Here is a 19489-nt window from a genome sequence, read left to right on the forward strand (position 1 = left end):
AATAGCTGAAAACTCCTCAAAACAACATAAAATAGCGTGCCAAAACATGCCATAGCATAGGATTTTGCAAAAACGGCCAAAAACACCAAAATAATGCATGTTGAAAAAATAATCGAAAAGGCAAGGCTATAGTATGGCAAAAATGTCAAAATATGACATGTCCCAAAAACAGCTGAAAACACCTCAAAACAGAATAAAATAGCTTGGCAAAACACGCCATAGCATAGAATTTTGCAAAAACGGCCAAAAACACCAAAATAATGCATGTTGAAAAAATGACCGAAAAGGCAAGGCTATACTATGGCAAAAATGTCAAAATATGACATGTCCCAAAAACAGCTGAAAACACCTCAAAACAACATAAAATAGAGTGGCAAAACATGCATTAGCATAGAATTTTGCAAAAACGGCCAAAAACACCAAAATAATGCATGTTGAAAAAATGACCGAAAAGGCAAGGCTATAGTATGGCAAAAATGTCAAAATATGACATGTCCCAAAAATAGCTGAAAACTCCTCAAAACAACATAAAATAGTGTGGCAAAACACGCCATAGCATAGAATTTTGCAAAAACGGCCAAAAACACCAAAATAATGCATGTTGAAAAAATGACCGAAAAGGCAAGGCTATAGTATGGCAAAAACTTCAAAATATGACATGTCCCAAAAACAGCTGAAAACACCTCAAAACAACATAAAATAGTGTGGCAAAACACGCCATAGCATAGAATTTTGCAAAAACGGCCAAAAACACCAAAATAATGCATGTTGAAAAAATAACCGAAAAGGCAAGGCTATAGTATGGCAAAAATGTCAAAATATGACATGTCCCAAAAACAGCTGAAAACACCTCAAAACAACATAAAATAGTGTGGCAAAACACGCCATAGCATTGAATTTTGCAAAAACGGCCAAAAACACCAAAATAATGCATGTTGAAAAAATGACCGAAAAGGCAAGGCTATAGTATGGCAAAAATGTCAAAATATGACATGTCCCAAAAACAGCTGAAAACACCTCAAAACAGCATAAAATAGTGTGGCAAAACACGCCATAGCATAGAATTTTGCAAAAACGGCCAAAAACACCAAAATAATGCATGTTGAAAAAATGACAGAAAAGACAAGGCTACAGTATGACAAAAACTTCAAAATATGACATGTCCCAAAAACAGCTGAAAACACCTCAAAACAACATAAAATAACGTGCCAAAACGCATCATAGCATAGAATTTTGCAAAAACGGCCAAAAACACCATAATAATGCATGCTGAATAAATGACCGAAAAGGCAAGGCTATACTATGGCAAAAATGTCAAAATATGACATGTCCCAAAAACAGCTGAAAACACCTCAAAACAACATAAAATAGTGTGGCAAAACACGCCATAGCATAGAATTTTGCAAAAACGGCCAAAAACACCAAAATAATGCATGTTGAAAAAATGACCGAAAAGGCAAGGCTATAGTATGGCAAAAATGTCAAAATATGACATGTCCCAAAAACAGCTGAAAACACCTCAAAACAACATAAAATAGTGTGGCAAAACACGCCATAGCATAGAATTTTGCAAAAACGGCCAAAAACACCAAAATAATGCATGTTGAAAAAATGACCGAAAAGGCAAGGCTATAGTATGGCAAAAACTTCAAAATATGACATGTCCCAAAAACAGCTGAAAACACCTCAAAACAACATAAAATAGTGTGGCAAAACACGCCATAGCATAGAATTTTGCAAAAACGGCCAAAAACACCAAAATAATGCATGCTGAATAAATGACCGAAAAGGCAAGGCTATAGTATGGCAAAAATGTCAAAATATGACATGTCATGACATGAATAGAAATTTGCCCAAATAATAACAAAACAACAACAAAATGAACCTTTTTCTTTATTAACATCATGAACAAACAAACTGAGTGCTTGATGAAGAAAAGAAACGAACAAAAAGTCAAACGCATACACAGAAGGTTTCAACACAGCGCTGCTCCTCTTTGTGGAGAGAATCAGGCACCAACAAATAAGGAATAGGTAAGTCTTTCAGATGGTTGTCCTGTATCATTTCTTCCTCCTCACTTTGGGTTTCTTGACTGGCCGAAGGTACGGATTGTCAATCACGTTGTCCTCACTGGCTTTTGTTGGGGGAACAACACCGCTGGGAGGAATCATGGAATTCTCTTTGTCAGCTGCAGGATCATCCTGAGTATAAAAAACAGAAAAAGAAATTGTTATACTTTGGCATTCTTGATCATTTATTCACCATACTATATGAGGTGTTTTGGGACGTTTTTTGCTACATTCATGTCTGGGACGATGTCTGAAATTTTTAGCCATACTATAGCCTTGGATTCTTGGTCATTTTTTCAACATGCCAAATTCTGATGTTTTTGCGATTTTCTGTAGATTTCTCTGGTATAGTGTGTCTTGGCAGGGTATTCTAAGCTGTTTTCAGCTGTTTTCAACTGTTTTTAAGATGTGTCAAATTTTGACATTTTTGCCATACTATAGCCTTGCCTTTTCGGTCATTTTTTCAACATGCATTATTAGCATGTTTTTGACCATTATTGCAAAATTCTATGCTATGGTGCGTTTTGCCACGCTATTTTATGCTGTTTGAAGTGTTTTCAGCTGTTTTTGGGTCATGTCATATTTTAAAGTTTTTGCCATACTATAGCCTTGCCTTTTCGGTCATTTTTTTGACATGCAGTATTGTGGTGTTTTTGGCAATTTTTGCAAAATCCTATGCTATGGCGTGTTTTGGCAAGGTATTTTATGTTGTTTTGAGGTGTTTTCAGCTGTTTTTGTGACATGTCATATTTTGACATTTTGCCATACTATAGCCTTGCCTTTTCGGTCATTTTTTCAACATGCATTATTGTGGTGTTTTTGACTATTGTTGCAAAATTCTATGCTATGGCGCATCTTAGCACGGTATTTTATGTTGTTTTGAGGTGTTTTCAGCTGTTTTTGTGACATGTCATATTTTGACATTTTGCCATACTATAGCCTTGCCTTTTCGGTCATTTTTTTGACATGCAGTATTGTGGTGTTTTGGGCAATTTTTGCAAAATTCTATGCTATGGCGCATCTTAGCACGGTATTTTATGTTGTTTTGAGGTGTTTTCAGCTGTTTTTGTGACATGTCATATTTTGACATTTTTGCCATACTATAGCCTTGCCTTTTCGGTCATTTTTTCGACATGCATTATTATGGTGTTTTTGACAATTGTTACAAAGATCTATGCTATGGCACAACTTTGTACGCTATTTTATGTTGTTTTGAGGTGTTTTCAGCTGTTTTTGGGACATGTCATATTTTGACATTTTTGCCATACTATAGCCTTGCCTTTTTGGTCATTTTTTTGACATGCAGTATTGTGGTGTTTTTGGCAATTTTTGCAAAATTCTACGTTATGGCGTGTTTTGGCACGCTATTTTATGTTGTTTTGAGACATTTTCAGCTGCTTTTGGGACATGTCATATTTTGACATTTTTGCCATACTATAGCCTTGCCTTTTCGGTCATTTTTTTGACATGCAGTATTGTGGTGTTTTGGGCAATTTTTGCAAAATTCTATGCTATGGCGCATCTTAGCACGGTATTTTATGTTGTTTTGAGGTGTTTTCAGCTGTTTTTGAGACATGTCATATTTTGACATTTTGCCATACTATAGCCTTGCCTTTTCTGTCATTTTTTCGACATGCATTATTATGGTGTTTTTGACAATTGTTACAAAGATCTATGCTATGGCACAACTTTGTACGCTATTTTATGTTGTTTTGAGGTGTTTTCAGCTGTTTTTGGGACATGTCATATTTTGACATTTTTGCCATACTATAGCCTTGCCTTTTCGGTCATTTTTTCGACATGCATTATTTTGATGTTTTTGGCCGTTTTTGCAAAATTCTATGCTAATGCGTGTTTTGCCACACTATTTTATGTTGTTTTGAGGTGTTTTCAGCTGTTTTTGGGACATGTCATATTTTGACATTTTTGCCATACTATAGCCTTGCCTTTTCGGTCATTTTTTGACATGCAGTATTTTGGTGTTTTTGGCCATTTTTGAAAAAAATCTATACTATGGTGCGTTTTGCCACGCTATTTTATTCTGTTTTGAAGTGTTTTCAGCTGTTTTTGGGACATGTCATATTTTGACATTTTTGCCATACTATAGCCTTGCCTTTTCGGTCATTTTTTTGACATGCAGTATTGTGGTGTTTTTGGCAATTTTTGCAAAATTCTACGTTATGGCGTGTTTTGGCACGCTATTTTATGTTGTTTTGAGACATTTTCAGCTGCTTTTGGGACATGTCATATTTTGACATTTTTGCCATACTATAGCCTTGCCTTTTCGGTCATTTTTTCGACATGCATTATTATGGTGTTTTTGACAATTGTTCCAACATTCTATGCTATGGCACAACTTTGTACGCTATTTTATGTTGTTTTGAGGTGTTTTCAGCTTTTTTTGGGACATGTCATATTTTGACATTTTTGCCATACTATAGCCTTGCCTTTTCGGTCATTTTTTTGACATGCAGTATTGTGGTGTTTTGGGCAATTTTTGCAAAATTCTATGCTATGGTGCATCTTAGCACGGTATTTTATGTTGTTTTGAGGTGTTTTCAGCTGTTTTTGTGACATGTCATATTTTGACATTTTTGCCATACTATAGCCTTGCCTTTTCGGTCATTTTTTCGACATGCATTATTATGGTGTTTTTGACAATTGTTACAAAGATCTATGCTATGGCACAACTTTGTACGCTATTTTATGTTGTTTTGAGGTGTTTTCAGCTGTTTTTGGGACATGTCATATTTTGACATTTTTGCCATACTATAGCCTTGCCTTTTCGGTCATTTTTTTGACATGCAGTATTGTGGTGTTTTGGGCAATTTTTGCAAAATTCTATGCTATGGCGCATCTTAGCACGGTATTTTATGTTGTTTTGAGGTGTTTTCAGCTGTTTTTGTGACATGTCATATTTTGACATTTTTGCCATACTATAGCCTTGCCTTTTCGGTCATTTTTTCGACATGCATTATTATGGTGTTTTTGACAATTGTTACAAAGATCTATGCTATGGCACAACTTTGTACGCTATTTTATGTTGTTTTGAGGTGTTTTCAGCTGTTTTTGGGACATGTCATATTTTGACATTTTTGCCATACTATAGCCTTACCTTTTTGGTCATTTTTTTGACGTGCAGTATTGTGGTGTTTTGGGCAATTTTTGCAAAATTCTATGCTATGGCATGTTTTGGCACGCTATTTTATGCTGTTTTGAGGTGTTTTCAGCTGTTTTGGGACATGTCATATTTTGACATTTTTGCCATACTATAGCCTTGCCTTTTCGGTCATTTTTTCAACATGCATTATTATGGTGTTTTTGACAATTGTTACAAAGATCTATGCTATGGCACAACTTTTATGCACTATTTTATGTTGTTTTGATGTGTTTTCAGCTGTTTTTGGGACATGTCATATTTTGACATTTTTGCCATACTATAGCCTTGCCTTTTCGGTCATTTTTTCAACATGCATTATTGTGGTGTTTTGGGCAATTTTTGCAAAATTCTATGCTATGGCGCATCTTAGCACGGTATTTTATGTTGTTTTGAGGTGTTTTCAGCTGTTTTTGTGACATGTCATATTTTGACATTTTTGCCATACTATAGCCTTGCCTTTTCGGTCATTTTTTCGACATGCATTATTATGGTGTTTTTGACAATTGTTACAAAGATCTATGCTATGGCACAACTTTGTACGCTATTTTATGTTGTTTTGAGGTGTTTTCAGCTGTTTTGGGACATGTCATATTTTGACATTTTGCCATACTATAGCCTTGCCTTTTCGGTCATTTTTTCGACATGCAGTATTGTGGTGTTTTTGACTATTGTTGCAAAATTCTATGCTATGGCGCATCTTAGCACGGTATTTTATGTTGTTTTGAGGTGTTTTCAGCTGTTTTTGTGACATGTCATATTTTGACATTTTGCCATACTATAGCCTTGCCTTTTCGGTCATTTTTTTGACATGCAGTATTGTGGTGTTTTGGGCAATTTTTGCAAAATTCTATGCTATGGCATCTTTGCCACGGTATTTTATGGTGTTTTGAGGTGTTTTCAGCTGTTTTTGTGACACGTCATATTTTGACATTTTGCCATACTATAGCCTTGCCTTTTCGGTCATTTTTTAAAAATGCATTATTATGGTGTTTTTGACCATTGTTGCAAAATTCTATGCTATGGCATGTTTTGGCACGCTATTTTATGCTGTTTTGAGGTGTTTTCAGCTGTTTTGGGACATGTCATATTTTGACATTTTGCCATACTATAGCCTTGCCTTTTCGGTCATTTTTTTGACATGCAGTATTGTGGTGTTTTTGGCAATTTTTGCAAAATTCTATGCTATGGCATGTTTTGGCACGCTATTTTATGCTGTTTTGAGGTGTTTTCAGCGGTCTTTGGGACATGTCATATTTTGACATTTTGCCATACTATAGCCTTGCCTTTTCGGTCATTTTTTCGACATGCATTATTGTGGTGTTTTTGACTATTGTTGCAAAATTCTATGCTATGGCGCATCTTAGCACGGTATTTTATGTTGTTTTGAGGTGTTTTCAGCTGTTTTTGTGACATGTCATATTTTGACATTTTGCCATACTATAGCCTTGCCTTTTCGGCCATTTTTTTGACATGCAGTATTGTGGTGTTTTGGGCAATTTTTGCAAAATTCTATGCTATGGCGCATCTTAGCACGGTATTTTATGGTGTTTTGAGGTGTTTTCAGCTGTTTTTGTGACACGTCATATTTTGACATTTTGCCATACTATAGCCTTGCCTTTTCGGTCACTTTTTCGACATGCATTATTTTGGTGTTTTTGACTATTGTTGCAAAATTCTATGCTATGGCGCATCTTAGCATGGTATTTTATGCTGTTTTGAAGTGTTTTCAGCTGTTTTTGAGACATGTCATATTTTGACATTTTGCCATACTATAGCCTTGCCTTTTCTGTCATTTTTTCGACATGCATTATTATGGTGTTTTTGACAATTGTTACAAAGATCTATGCTATGGCACAACTTTGTACGCTATTTTATGTTGTTTTGAGGTGTTTTCAGCTGTTTTTGGGACATGTCATATTTTGACATTTTTGCCATACTATAGCCTTGCCTTTTCGGTCATTTTTTCAACATGCATTATTGTGGTGTTTTTGACTATTGTTGCAAAATTCTATGCTATGGCATCTTTGCCACGTTATTTTATGTTGTTTTGAAGTGTTTTCAGCTGGTTTTGGGACATGTCATATTTTGACATTTTTGCCACAGTATAGCCTTGCCTTTTTCGGTCATTTTTTTGACATGCATTATTATAGTGTTTTTTGCCGTTTTTGCAAAATCCTATGCTATGGCACAACTTTGTACGCTATTTTATGTTGTTTTGAGGTGTTTTCAGCTTTTTTTGGGACATGTCATATTTTGACATTTTTGCCATACTATAGCCTTGCCTTTTCGGTCATTTTTTTGACATGCAGTATTGTGGTGTTTTTGGCAATTTTTGCAAAATTCTATGCTATGGCGTGTTTTGCCACGCTATTTTATGTTGTTTTGAGGTGTTTTCAGCTGTTTTTGGGACATGTCATATTTTGACATTTTTGCCATACTATAACCTTGCCTTTTCGGTCATTTTTTCGACATGCATTATTATGGTGTTTTTGACAATTGTTACAACGATCTATGCTATGGCACAACTTTGTACGCTATTTTATGTTGTTTTGAGGTGTTTTTAGCTGTTTTTGGGACATGTCATATTTTGACATTTTTGCCATACTATAGCCTTGCCTTTTCGGTCATTTTTTCAACATGCATTATTGTGGTGTTTTGGGCAATTTTTGCAAAATTCTATGCTATGGCGCATCTTAGCACGGTATTTTATGTTGTTTTGAGGTGTTTTCAGCTGTTTTTGTGACATGTCATATTTTGACATTTTTGCCATACTATAGCCTTGCCTTTTCGGTCATTTTTTCGACATGCATTATTATGGTGTTTTTGACAATTGTTACAAAGATCTATGCTATGGCACAACTTTGTACGCTATTTTATGTTGTTTTGAGGTGTTTTCAGCTGTTTTTGGGACATGTCATATTTTGACATTTTTGCCATACTATAGCCTTACCTTTTTGGTCATTTTTTTGACGTGCAGTATTGTGGTGTTTTGGGCAATTTTTGCAAAATTCTATGCTATGGCATGTTTTGGCACGCTATTTTATGCTGTTTTGAGGTGTTTTCAGCTGTTTTGGGACATGTCATATTTTGACATTTTTGCCATACTATAGCCTTGCCTTTTCGGTCATTTTTTCGACATGCATTATTATGGTGTTTTTGACAATTGTTACAAAGATCTATGCTATGGCACAACTTTGTACGCTATTTTATGTTGTTTTGAGGTGTTTTCAGCTGTTTTGGGACATGTCATATTTTGACATTTTGCCATACTATAGCCTTGCCTTTTCGGTCATTTTTTCGACATGCAGTATTGTGGTGTTTTTGACTATTGTTGCAAAATTCTATGCTATGGCGCATCTTAGCACGGTATTTTATGTTGTTTTGAGGTGTTTTCAGCTGTTTTTGTGACATGTCATATTTTGACATTTTGCCATACTATAGCCTTGCCTTTTCGGTCATTTTTTTGACATGCAGTATTGTGGTGTTTTGGGCAATTTTTGCAAAATTCTATGCTATGGCGCATCTTAGCACGGTATTTTATGGTGTTTTGAGGTGTTTTCAGCTGTTTTTGTGACACGTCATATTTTGACATTTTGCCATACTATAGCCTTGCCTTTTCGGTCATTTTTTAAAAATGCATTATTATGGTGTTTTTGACCATTGTTGCAACGATCTATGCTATGGCATGTGTTGGCACGCTATTTTATGCTGTTTTGAGGTGTTTTCAGCTGTCTTCGGGACATGTCATATTTTGACATTTTTGCCATACTATAGCCTTACCTTTTTGGTCATTTTTTTGACGTGCAGTATTGTGGTGTTTTGGGCAATTTTTGCAAAATTCTATGCTATGGCATGTTTTGGCACGCTATTTTATGCTGTTTTGAGGTGTTTTCAGCTCTTTTGGGACATGTCATATTTTGACATTTTGCCATACTATAGCCTTGCCTTTTCGGTCATTTTTTCGACATGCATTATTGTGGTGTTTTTGACTATTGTTGCAAAATTCTATGCTATGGCGCATCTTAGCACGGTATTTTATGTTGTTTTGAGGTGTTTTCAGCTGTTTTTGTGACATGTCATATTTTGACATTTTGCCATACTATAGCCTTGCCTTTTCGGCCATTTTTTTGACATGCAGTATTGTGGTGTTTTGGGCAATTTTTGCAAAATTCTATGCTATGGCGCATCTTAGCACGGTATTTTATGCTGTTTTGAGGTGTTTTCAGCTGTTTTTGTGACACGTCATATTTTGACATTTTGCCATACTATAGCCTTGCCTTTTCTGTCATTTTTTCGACATGCATTATTATGGTGTTTTTGACAATTGTTACAAAGATCTATGCTATGGCACAACTTTGTACGCTATTTTATGTTGTTTTGAGGTGTTTTCAGCTGTTTTTGGGACATGTCATATTTTGACATTTTTGCCATACTATAGCCTTGCCTTTTCGGTCATTTTTTTGACATGCAGTATTTTGGTGTTTTTGGTCATTTTTGCAAAATCCTATGTTATGGCGTGTTTTGCCACGCTATTTTATGTTGTTTTGAGACATTTTCAGCTGTTTTTGGGACATGTCATATTTTGACATTTTTGCCATACTATAGCCTTGCCTTTTCGGTCATTTTTTTGACATGCAGTATTACTGTGTTTTTGGCAATTTTTGCAAAATTCTATGCTATGACATATTTTGGCACGCTATTTTATGCTGTTTTGAGGTGTTTTCAGCTGTTTTTGGGACATGTCATATTTTGACATTTTTGCCATACTATAGCCTTGCCTTTTCAGTCATTTTTTAAAAATGCATTATTATGGTGTTTTTGACCATTGTTGCAACGATCTATGCTATGGCATGTGTTGGCACGCTATTTTATGCTGTTTTGAGGTGTTTTCAGCTGTTTTTGGGACATGTCATATTTTGACATTTTGACATACTATAGCCTTGCCTTTTCTGTCATTTTTTCAACATGCAGTATTGTGGTGTTTTTGGCAATTTTTGCAAAATTCTATGCTATGGCGCATCTTAGCATGCTATTTTATGCTGTTTTGAGGTGTTTTCAGCTGTCTTTGGGACATGTCATATTTTGACATTTTTGCCATACTATAGCCTTGCCTTTTCGGTCATTTTTTTGACATGCAGTATTGTGGTGTTTTTGGCAATTTTTGCAAAATTCTATGTTATGGCGTGTTTTGGCACGCTATTTTATGTTGTTTTGAGACATTTTCAGCTATTTTTGGGACGTGTCATATTTTGACATTTTTGCCATACTATAGCCTTGCCTTTTCTGTCATTTTTTGACATGCAGTATTGTGGTGTTTTGGGCAATTTTTGCAAAATCCTATGTTATGGCGTGTTTTGGCACGCTATTTTGTGTTGTTTTGAGACATTTTCAGCTATTTTTGGGACATGTCATATTTTGACATTTTTGCCATACTATAGCCTTGCCTTTTCGGTCATTTTTTTTTAAATGCAGTATTGTGGTGTTTTGGGCAATTTTGCTAAATTCTATGCTATGGCATGTTTTGGCACATTATTTTATGTTGTTTTGAGACATTTATAGCTGTTTTTGGGACATGTCATATTTTGACATTTTTGCCATACTATAGCCTTGCCTTTTCGGTCATTTTTTCAACATGCATTATTATGGTGTTTTTGGCAATTTTTGCAAAATTCTATGCCATGGCATGTGTTGGCACACTATTTTATGCTGTTTTGAGGTGTTTTCAGCTGTTTTGGGGACATGTCATATTTTGACATTTTTGCCATACTATAGCCTTGCCTTTTCGGTCATTTTTTCAACATGCATTATTATCGTGTTTTTGAAAATTGTTACAAAATTCTATGCTATGGCATGTTTTGGCACATTATTTTATGTTGTTTTGAGACATTTATAGCTGTTTTTGGGACATGTCATATTTTCACATTTTTGCCATACTATAGCCTTGCCTTTTCGGTCATTTTTTTGACATGCAGTATTGTGGTGTTTTTGGCAATTTTTGCAAAATTCTATGTTATGGCGTGTTTTGGCACGCTATTTTATGTTGTTTTGAGACATTTTCAGCTATTTTTGGGACGTGTCATATTTTGACATTTTTGCCATACTATAGCCTTGCCTTTTCTGTCATTTTTTGACATGCAGTATTGTGGTGTTTTGGGCAATTTTTGCAAAATCCTATGTTATGGCGTGTTTTGGCACGCTATTTTGTGTTGTTTTGAGACATTTTCAGCTATTTTTGGGACATGTCATATTTTGACATTTTTGCCATACTATAGCCTTGCCTTTTCGGTCATTTTTTGACATGCAGTATTGTGGTGTTTTTGGCAATTTTGCTAAATTCTATGCTATGGCATGTTTTGGCACATTATTTTATGTTGTTTTGAGACATTTATAGCTGTTTTTGGGACATGTCATATTTTGACATTTTTGCCATACTATAGCCTTGCCTTTTCGGTCATTTTTTCAACATGCATTATTATGGTGTTTTTGGCAATTTTTGCAAAATTCTATGCTATGGCGCATCTTAGCACACTATTTTATGCTGTTTTGAGGTGTTTTCAGCTGTTTTGGGGACATGTCATATTTTGACATTTTTGCCATACTATAGCCTTGCCTTTTCAGTCATTTTTTAGACATGCATTATTATGGTGTTTTTGGCAATTTTTGCAAAATTCTATGCTATGGCATGTTTTGGCACATTATTTTATGTTGTTTTGAGACATTTATAGCTGTTTTTGGGACATGTCATATTTTCACATTTTTGCCATACTATAGCCTTGCCTTTTCGATCATTTTTTTGACATGCAGTATTGTGGTGTTTTGGGCAATTTTTGCAAAATTCTACGTTATGGCGTGTTTTGGCACGCTATTTTATGTTGTTTTGAGACATTTACAGCTGTTTTGGGGACATGTCATATTTTGACATTTTTGCCATACTATAGCCTTGCCTTTTCGGTCATTTTTTCAACATGCATTATTATCGTGTTTTTGAAAATTGTTACAAAATTCTATGCTATGGCATGTTTTGGCACATTATTTTATGTTGATTTGAGACATTTACAGCTGTATTTGTGACATGTCATATTTTGAAGTTTTTGCCATACTATAGCCTTGCCTTTTTGGTCATTTTTTCAACATACATCATTGTGGTGTTTTTGACCATTGTTCCAAAATTCTATGCTATGGTGCATCTTAGCACGGTATTTTATGCTGTTTTGAGGTGTTTTCAGCTGTTTTTGGGACATGTCATATTTTGACATTTTTGCCATACTATAGCCTTGCCTATTCAGTCTGAATATATCCATATAAGATGATAGAGCTTCTCTATATTCTGCATCCATGTTTCCAAATCCAAACTACGTAGTGCTCTTTGACACCCTGCATGAATTTGAAGAGGTAGATTTGACCCTTGGTCCTGGTAAGTAACTCTGAGTTTACATTATAAAAATTGCCTTTTCAAATAAATATACATGGTTGTGTGGAAACAATTACATATTTCTAGGAGGTGACAAGTTTTAAATCGGACAAATTCTAGAAACCATGGTGGTTTTAAAACACTATGACTATCAGAGACTGCACAAGTTCCAAAAATAAAGACTTACAGTGATGATGTTTCCTGCTGTGTTCTCGCTGTCTGTTTGATCGTCCTGCTCAGAAGAATCCGTCTCCTCTAGAGTCTGCAGTTCTAGCTCCGAGGGCAGGAGTGCGCTGAGATATGGGATGGTGCTTGGTTGTGCTGCGATCACTGAAAACAGATTTACAGGAATTAAAACTCATGTAAACACAACATGCTTTTAGTAGCACAGGCAGACTTGAATATTTAAATGACATACAGGTTTTCATGCATGGACAAAATTTCAACTCTTTTCCATGACTTTAGAAAGCCCAATAATTAATGTTGGGTTTTTTATAAGCTTATCAACAGGAGATTAGTTAACAATTTAATCACAACAAAGTTACATCACTTTTCCAAAATCTTTAATGACTTACTAATTCTGTGACTTTTCCAGATTTTCTATGATTCATTTCAATTAAATGTTATTACTAAAGCCTAATATGACAAATCTAAATCTGCCTCAGATGGTTTTGCTGCATATAATATCTGTCTTTCCTTAGGAAGAGTGACTTAGGAGGGACCACGAGAACCCTTAACATGCCACAAATGATTTTTGAAATACAGGTCCACTTGGTAGAATCACTCACATGGAAAAGCAGTGATGTCGTCTTTGAAGAGACTCTGAGTTTCTCCGGTCTTGGCCATGAAGCGTGTGAGTGCTCGCTCCACGTCTCTTCTCTGACTCGCTGCCTTCTCTCTTACCACCTGATAGTCTGACACAGGCTCTCTGAACGTCTGAGTGCAGAAAGGAAAACACACACTTCACTTTATGATCTTTATCACACATACTAACGGGCGCTCTGACTGCAGAGGTGAAACTGAATGGTATTTCTGTATTAGTTAGAGTGAAAATATACATAATGAATTTTATTTTATCTTTATGTGTATTACCAAAGAGAAATTACATGAGTTTAGGGTTTGTTTGAGGATCTCTATAACGACCAAGAAATACTATGACTCACGGGGGTTTTGATGTAGGTGTGAGGGTCAGGGAACTCTGGGAAGTGGCTGGGGATGTGTGGCGGATGTGTGCGTTTCTGTCCGGCTGACAGTGCTTTGGGAGTCACAGGTGGGTTCGTCACAGGAGCTGAAATTCATCAAATCCAAACACAAAGAGAGAAAAATTATATTTACAACTGTTGTATTTTTTACAGTGCATATTAGAATAGATGTAGAAAGTGAGTCTACCATTGAAAATTAATTTAATGATCCATACTGAAAGAGGAAGTTAGAGGGCAAACTTACGGGCAGTTATAACCATCCTCTGTGATCTCTTGGCGTACACAGGCAGGGTGTCAGCATTGAAACCTGCAGTGGCACAAACAGATTAAATGATGTCCTCTGTATTCGTTTTTTTGTTGATGTTGTTGCTTTCAGAATGTTAAAAAAAATGGAAAAATGTTTCACTGTGTAAAATAACTTAATTGAAGATGATTGTATGATGGCAAATAAACCAAATAAACAAAATGTCAAAAATAAATGCTGTCCTCTGTGTTATTGTGTTACACTGTATAAATAATATGTTGGTGTCCTCTAGTTCTTACCCATTTCAATGAGTGTGACCACTGTATCTGTCAGGGTTGGGATGCTTCTGGCTGTGTGTTCACAATAAGCTTTGGCACACCGACCTATTTCAGTTATATCTGAGGAGGGAACAAAAACATTGGAGTTTAGAAAAGTCTCAGCTTAAGAAGGGTGAACATTTTGCAGACATAACCAGGGGCAGATATCTAGCATTTTGCTTATTATCTGTACCAGCATTTTATTTTAGTAGTTGCCATGAAGTTAATTAATGAAAGTGAACAGAAGGTTTCAGCATGAGAGAAACTTTTACTTTATAAAACCTCAGGGAGCTATTTTTAATTATTCTTTTTTATTTAAATTTATAAACTTCATAAAAAACATTTAAAAAGTTCTGTGTTGGAGTTTCTTACATTCCAAATTCTAAATATTGACACAAAGATTTTCTTTTTCTTTTTTTTTTTTTTGCATATCGGTTCCAAATATCGGTTGTCGGTCTCATTAACTACTATAAATCGGTATCTGTATATTGGCTAGGTACCTAAATTGGTACCTAGCCAATATAACTCTTTTTCTTTGTCTTTATAAGGTGGAACGTCCGTCCTGATTTTCTAAAATGCTCTCCTCCCTTAAGCTCAATTAAACAGGTGATACAACAATCTCAAAATACCTTTCTGACTGTACACTGTCAGAAAAACTATCATTCTGGTCATATCAGCTGGCAATGAAAGACACTGTCAACACCTCTAGTTTCACATAAAGGCCTATCACTGTTCAATAGCTGATGGAAGCACATGCAGGTAGTGATGTAAAAGCTGAGGCTTGACACAATAAAATTTGCAAAAACAGCAACAAATAAATGGAGTGCAACAAAAAGCTGTATAGAATATGGATCAGACACATCTGGATGATGCCTAATTCACAAAAGGTCAATTCTGGGGCCCATACTGATCAAACAAAATTTATAGAAAAATACTTTCTAACTTTCTAATGATCTCGTATGCAGAAACGTACACACAAGTGAGCTTCGATGCAAAGCCATCAGGATAAAATATGTCACATTACTCTTCTCCAGTGTTTCATTTATATATTTGTGTATTACACCAAATGTTTTCAACTATCTTGCTTTCATCACAGTCTGATGTTGCTTCCTGTTTCCTTATATACTGCTCGTTAACAAGTCAACTCACTCTTAAAGTATATCCCCATAAATGCTACATATTAAAAATGTATATTACCTTTACTCATTAAATTACCTTAGACACCACCCTGATCACTGGTGCTCCTGGTGCTGCTCTGTGCCAATCATGAGCGCTATAACTCTCCTGGGATAAATGTGCTCACCCTATTTTTAAAGCCTCTGGAACCAAAATCACCAAAAACTTTCTTAGTACGTCTTACATGCATCTTACATGCATAATAAAAAAAAGATCAGATATAAGCCTAGATCCAAATTTGAAATTGTCATTTTAGTGATTTTCACAGTTTCCTGAAGCTGGGTTGATTTGGGAGCAGACACCACTGATCTACATCACATAAAATGGATAAAGCCAATCAAAATAAAGTTATCTAAACTAAAGACTACCCTAATGAAGGCAAGTTAATTGAAACATTTGGTGATAAAGCATGGTGCAGAAGAGTTGTGTGTCATGTTTTAATTTTAAGACACATAAATTATTAAAGTAAGCAGCTTTGAGGAGAGTGAACAAGAGCGTGTCTACATAAGGATTCATACGTACAGCTCTGCATCATCTCTGTGAGCGTCTCCACTGCTGCCTTCTCCGCGCTCTCAAAGCCACACTCTGTCAAGAGGGCACTGACAACAACCTGCAGGGTGCGACGTCGGGCCAGGTGGTAGTTCTCTGCAGGGCTGGTTGCTGGTTTACCACCACTCCCACGCTGAAAAACAAACATGAAATAATGAGGTGAGAAAAAAAATACATCAAAAACTTAACAATCCCCACGAGGAAACTGGCGCATCACAGCGGGACACAAAACAAACACAGCGCTGAGTACAAAGCTTTTACAACAATCAAATAATTTGAGAAGATAAAAACACTGAGAAACACAATATTACCATTTTAATGTATAAGGCTTGTGTCTCCTATTAGGCTGAGTTAACCCTATCCTGTACAATAATTCACAAATTTTAAAAGGTCACAGTCACATTCACAATCACTCAAATGCTGAAGTTAATGATCCTCAGTGTTTGAGCATTTACAAGCTGGCATTGGTTAAAGAAGTACTCTGATGCTTTACTTGAGTAAATGTTTTTTTGCATTGTCTTTGTATTGTCTAAGACAGTCCAAAAACAGTAGTAAACATGTACAACTCTGTCCCAAATCCGAAAGCTAGAGGGTAACAGAACATTACATTATTCTATAAGAGCATTTTAATACTTTAATCCATCAAAATTGAGACAATTTTAGATTAGGTAATGTAAAAAGTAAGTAAATGTCAAATATTTGTAAAAAAAAAAAAAATAAAAATACAAGTACAGTACAGTACAAGCAATGAAACGCAGTGTCATAGAAGCATACAGTAGCATAAAATGGAAATACTCAAGTAGGAGTATGATTTAATTTACTGACATATTTAGTCATATTTGGTTTATTTGCTCATTTTAGCGTGTAATTTCCAGAACAACAACAAAAACCCATGATATTTTTCCCACAGTAGGAGTTTGAAGAAGAGACACTTAAAATACCTGTCCCTTTCTCACTACTAACTGAAGCCACTGTAGATATAGTGATATATTAGATATAAAAAGCCAACCTTTCTACATTTACCTTTCTTTTTTCACAAATCACATTAAATTTAGCACCACCACCACCAACAACAACAAAAACAATCAATAATGTCATCTTAACATTACTGTTAAAGTTTAAAGTACATAATGTTATTTTAAATTAAATAATATTTGAGCTGCATTTGAAGTCATTATCAACTAAATCTTTTTTAGTTTTAACCCATGTGAGCTGATAAACAGTCTGTTAGTATGTTCTGATATTCACCTTATCAATAAGTCATATTGCTCTTTTCTGCAACACATACCAAGGTTTGGTATTTGTCATATACATGTTGCCCCAAACCTCGGCACAATAACTGAACCATGGATGAATAAACAAAGAGCACAAAATACAAAGAGAAGCATAATCCAAACTGCACTTTGATGTGTTCAAAACACCAACACATGAACTCACTTTTCTCCTTACACAGTCACATTTTAAACTCGTTTCCAGTGAGATGGCGACTTTGCTGTTCTAATATCACTGTTAGATGTAAAATATTAAATTATAACCCTGTTCTTATTTTGTTTTATACATAAGTCCACAAACCAAAACGTTATCGTAACTAAAACACAACCAATCCAATCGATAATTCAACGACTTGAATAGGAAATCATAACAAGCCCTAAAACTAAGAAAGTCAAAATTAAGCTACTGTATCCCTCTGCGAGACAACAGGCTTGACCCACAGGAACACGTTAGCTTAGCTACACATTTGCACGTGAAACTTTGAGGAGAACAAACACAGACTACTGCCCCAAACTTACTACGATGTTACATTGCGTACCATTCACGTTTTGAGCGGATTAATTCGGTTACAAAGTTTGTACACTGAGCTCACGACGTGCTGTCGAAGCTAACACATACCAACAGTACATAGAGGCAGACATCAACTTATTGGCATTTCCAAACAAATTGACCACAAAAACGGTAACGTAGATAACCCCGTCGTCTGTGATGATACGCGGCGGGCTCACTGTAGTTTCAAAAGTGTTTATTTGAAGTTATTCACCCTTACTCAGACACCTTCAGGACAGTCCAACATACTGCTAACTGCTAGTTAGCTAAACACAGCTAAGCTAGCTCCATGTTAACGACGGTGATTGAAAACCGTATCTTACCCCTCCTGCATTCAGCGAACCTCCCGACGCCACCGCGGGATCCGCCATCCGTAAATATGTTCACTCTGCTCGTTTGATTAAAGAAATTTCACTCTAAATTGACAAAAATTGTATTTTTCGACGACCGCTAAAGCCGCCGTCCGTTGTAAACACAGCTTGAGAATGTCGTCGTTTCCGCCACATGACCGGAAGTTGGGTGATCCGCGCCTATAAATTCGCCCTCTAGTGGTTGGATGTGGAATTACACCTGATACATTTTTCACTGTCATTTCCCCAGACTGTATGTAAAGATAGATAGATAGATAGATAGATAGATAGATAGATAGATAGATAGATAGATAGATAGATAGATAGATAGATAGATAGATAGATAGATAGATAGATCTTTATATGGTCACTTCAGGTTTACTGCACTTCTAAATTTTAAAGTACTTGTATGTCCATTTTATGCAACTTTATACTCATACTCAACTACAGCACCGAGGTAAATATTATACATTATATACAATTATACTACATTACATTATTACATTTAAACTACACTAAATTTGTCTGATAGCTTTAGCTAAATTCAGATACAAACCAGCAAATATAAAGTAGTTACAAATGACTTTATTTATCAAATTTGTGTGACTTTTTTTTTTTTTTTATAATATCATGACCCTCCTGGAGCGACAAATATTTTTTCTAGAGCCTCCCTGAAACGTAACCTTCTCTTTCAGCAGCCAGGCGTGTCTTGTATCTGTTTTCAATCTATCTATTCAGTTGATGGGGGCAAATTGCATCTTTAAAGGGGACCTATTATGCTTTTGGGGCTTTTCCATTTTCTTTATTATTTTGTGTAGCATTTTTGTGCTTGTAAAAGTTCTCTGAAGTAATAAAGCCCAAAGTTCATGCCTAAGGGAGCTCTCTCTCCCGCAGAAGGTACTGCTCCTAAACTGCCTGACACAGCTCGTTTGGGTTTCAGTGATCACATCCCTAACTTGGTGACATCACAATGTAACATGTAGAACAGAGTGTGCATAGAGAGAAACAGCTGACCAATCAGAACACATTGGGCTTCTTGGGAGGCGGGACACGAGGTCAGACAGACTCACTCACTCACTCACTCACTCACTCACTCTTCTCTATGTAGTGTGTATTCAATAGTGAACTATAAAGAACTATAAAATTGCAAACACAATATATAGTGCACTATTTCTGTGATAGGAAACGAT

The 19489-nt window shown here is 35.7% G+C and overlaps 1 protein-coding gene across 1 annotated transcript; it reads right to left on the reverse strand.

Annotated features, from left to right (window-relative positions):
* Nucleotides 1-1880: 1880 nt before the first annotated feature.
* On the reverse strand, nucleotides 1881-18473 carry taf8 (TAF8 RNA polymerase II, TATA box binding protein (TBP)-associated factor). Its single transcript, XM_088081771.1, has 8 exons — nucleotides 18273-18473; nucleotides 16102-16261; nucleotides 14386-14484; nucleotides 14087-14149; nucleotides 13804-13928; nucleotides 13429-13576; nucleotides 12828-12970; nucleotides 1881-2201 (listed from the first exon to the last, which is right to left on the reverse strand). Exons 1-8 carry the CDS (start codon nucleotides 18318-18320, stop codon nucleotides 2061-2063), a joined length of 927 nt encoding a protein of 308 aa, XP_087937897.1. The 5' UTR covers nucleotides 18321-18473; the 3' UTR covers nucleotides 1881-2060.
* Between the last annotated feature and the right edge of the window lie 1016 nt (nucleotides 18474-19489).

This window comes from Plectropomus leopardus, chromosome 9, assembly GCF_026936395.1.
Source record: "Plectropomus leopardus strain MGB_pleo_1.0 chromosome 9, ASM2693639v1, whole genome shotgun sequence".
Taxonomy (NCBI): Eukaryota; Metazoa; Chordata; class Actinopteri; order Perciformes; family Serranidae; genus Plectropomus; species Plectropomus leopardus.

What these genes read in the sequence shown, in the direction of transcription:
- taf8 (XM_088081771.1), bottom strand. Translation starts at nt 18,320, where the DNA reads ATGGCGGATCCCGCGGTGGCGTCGGGAGGTTCGCTGAATGCAGGAGGG. An exon ending in GTTCGCTGAATGCAGGAGGG is followed by an intron (nt 16,262 to 18,272) that starts GTAAGATACGGT and finishes TTTGTTTTTCAG; the next exon opens with CGTGGGAGTGGTGGTAAACC. An exon ending in ACACCTACATCAAAACCCCC is followed by an intron (nt 13,577 to 13,803) that starts GTGAGTCATAGT and finishes TTCTGCACTCAG; the next exon opens with ACGTTCAGAGAGCCTGTGTC.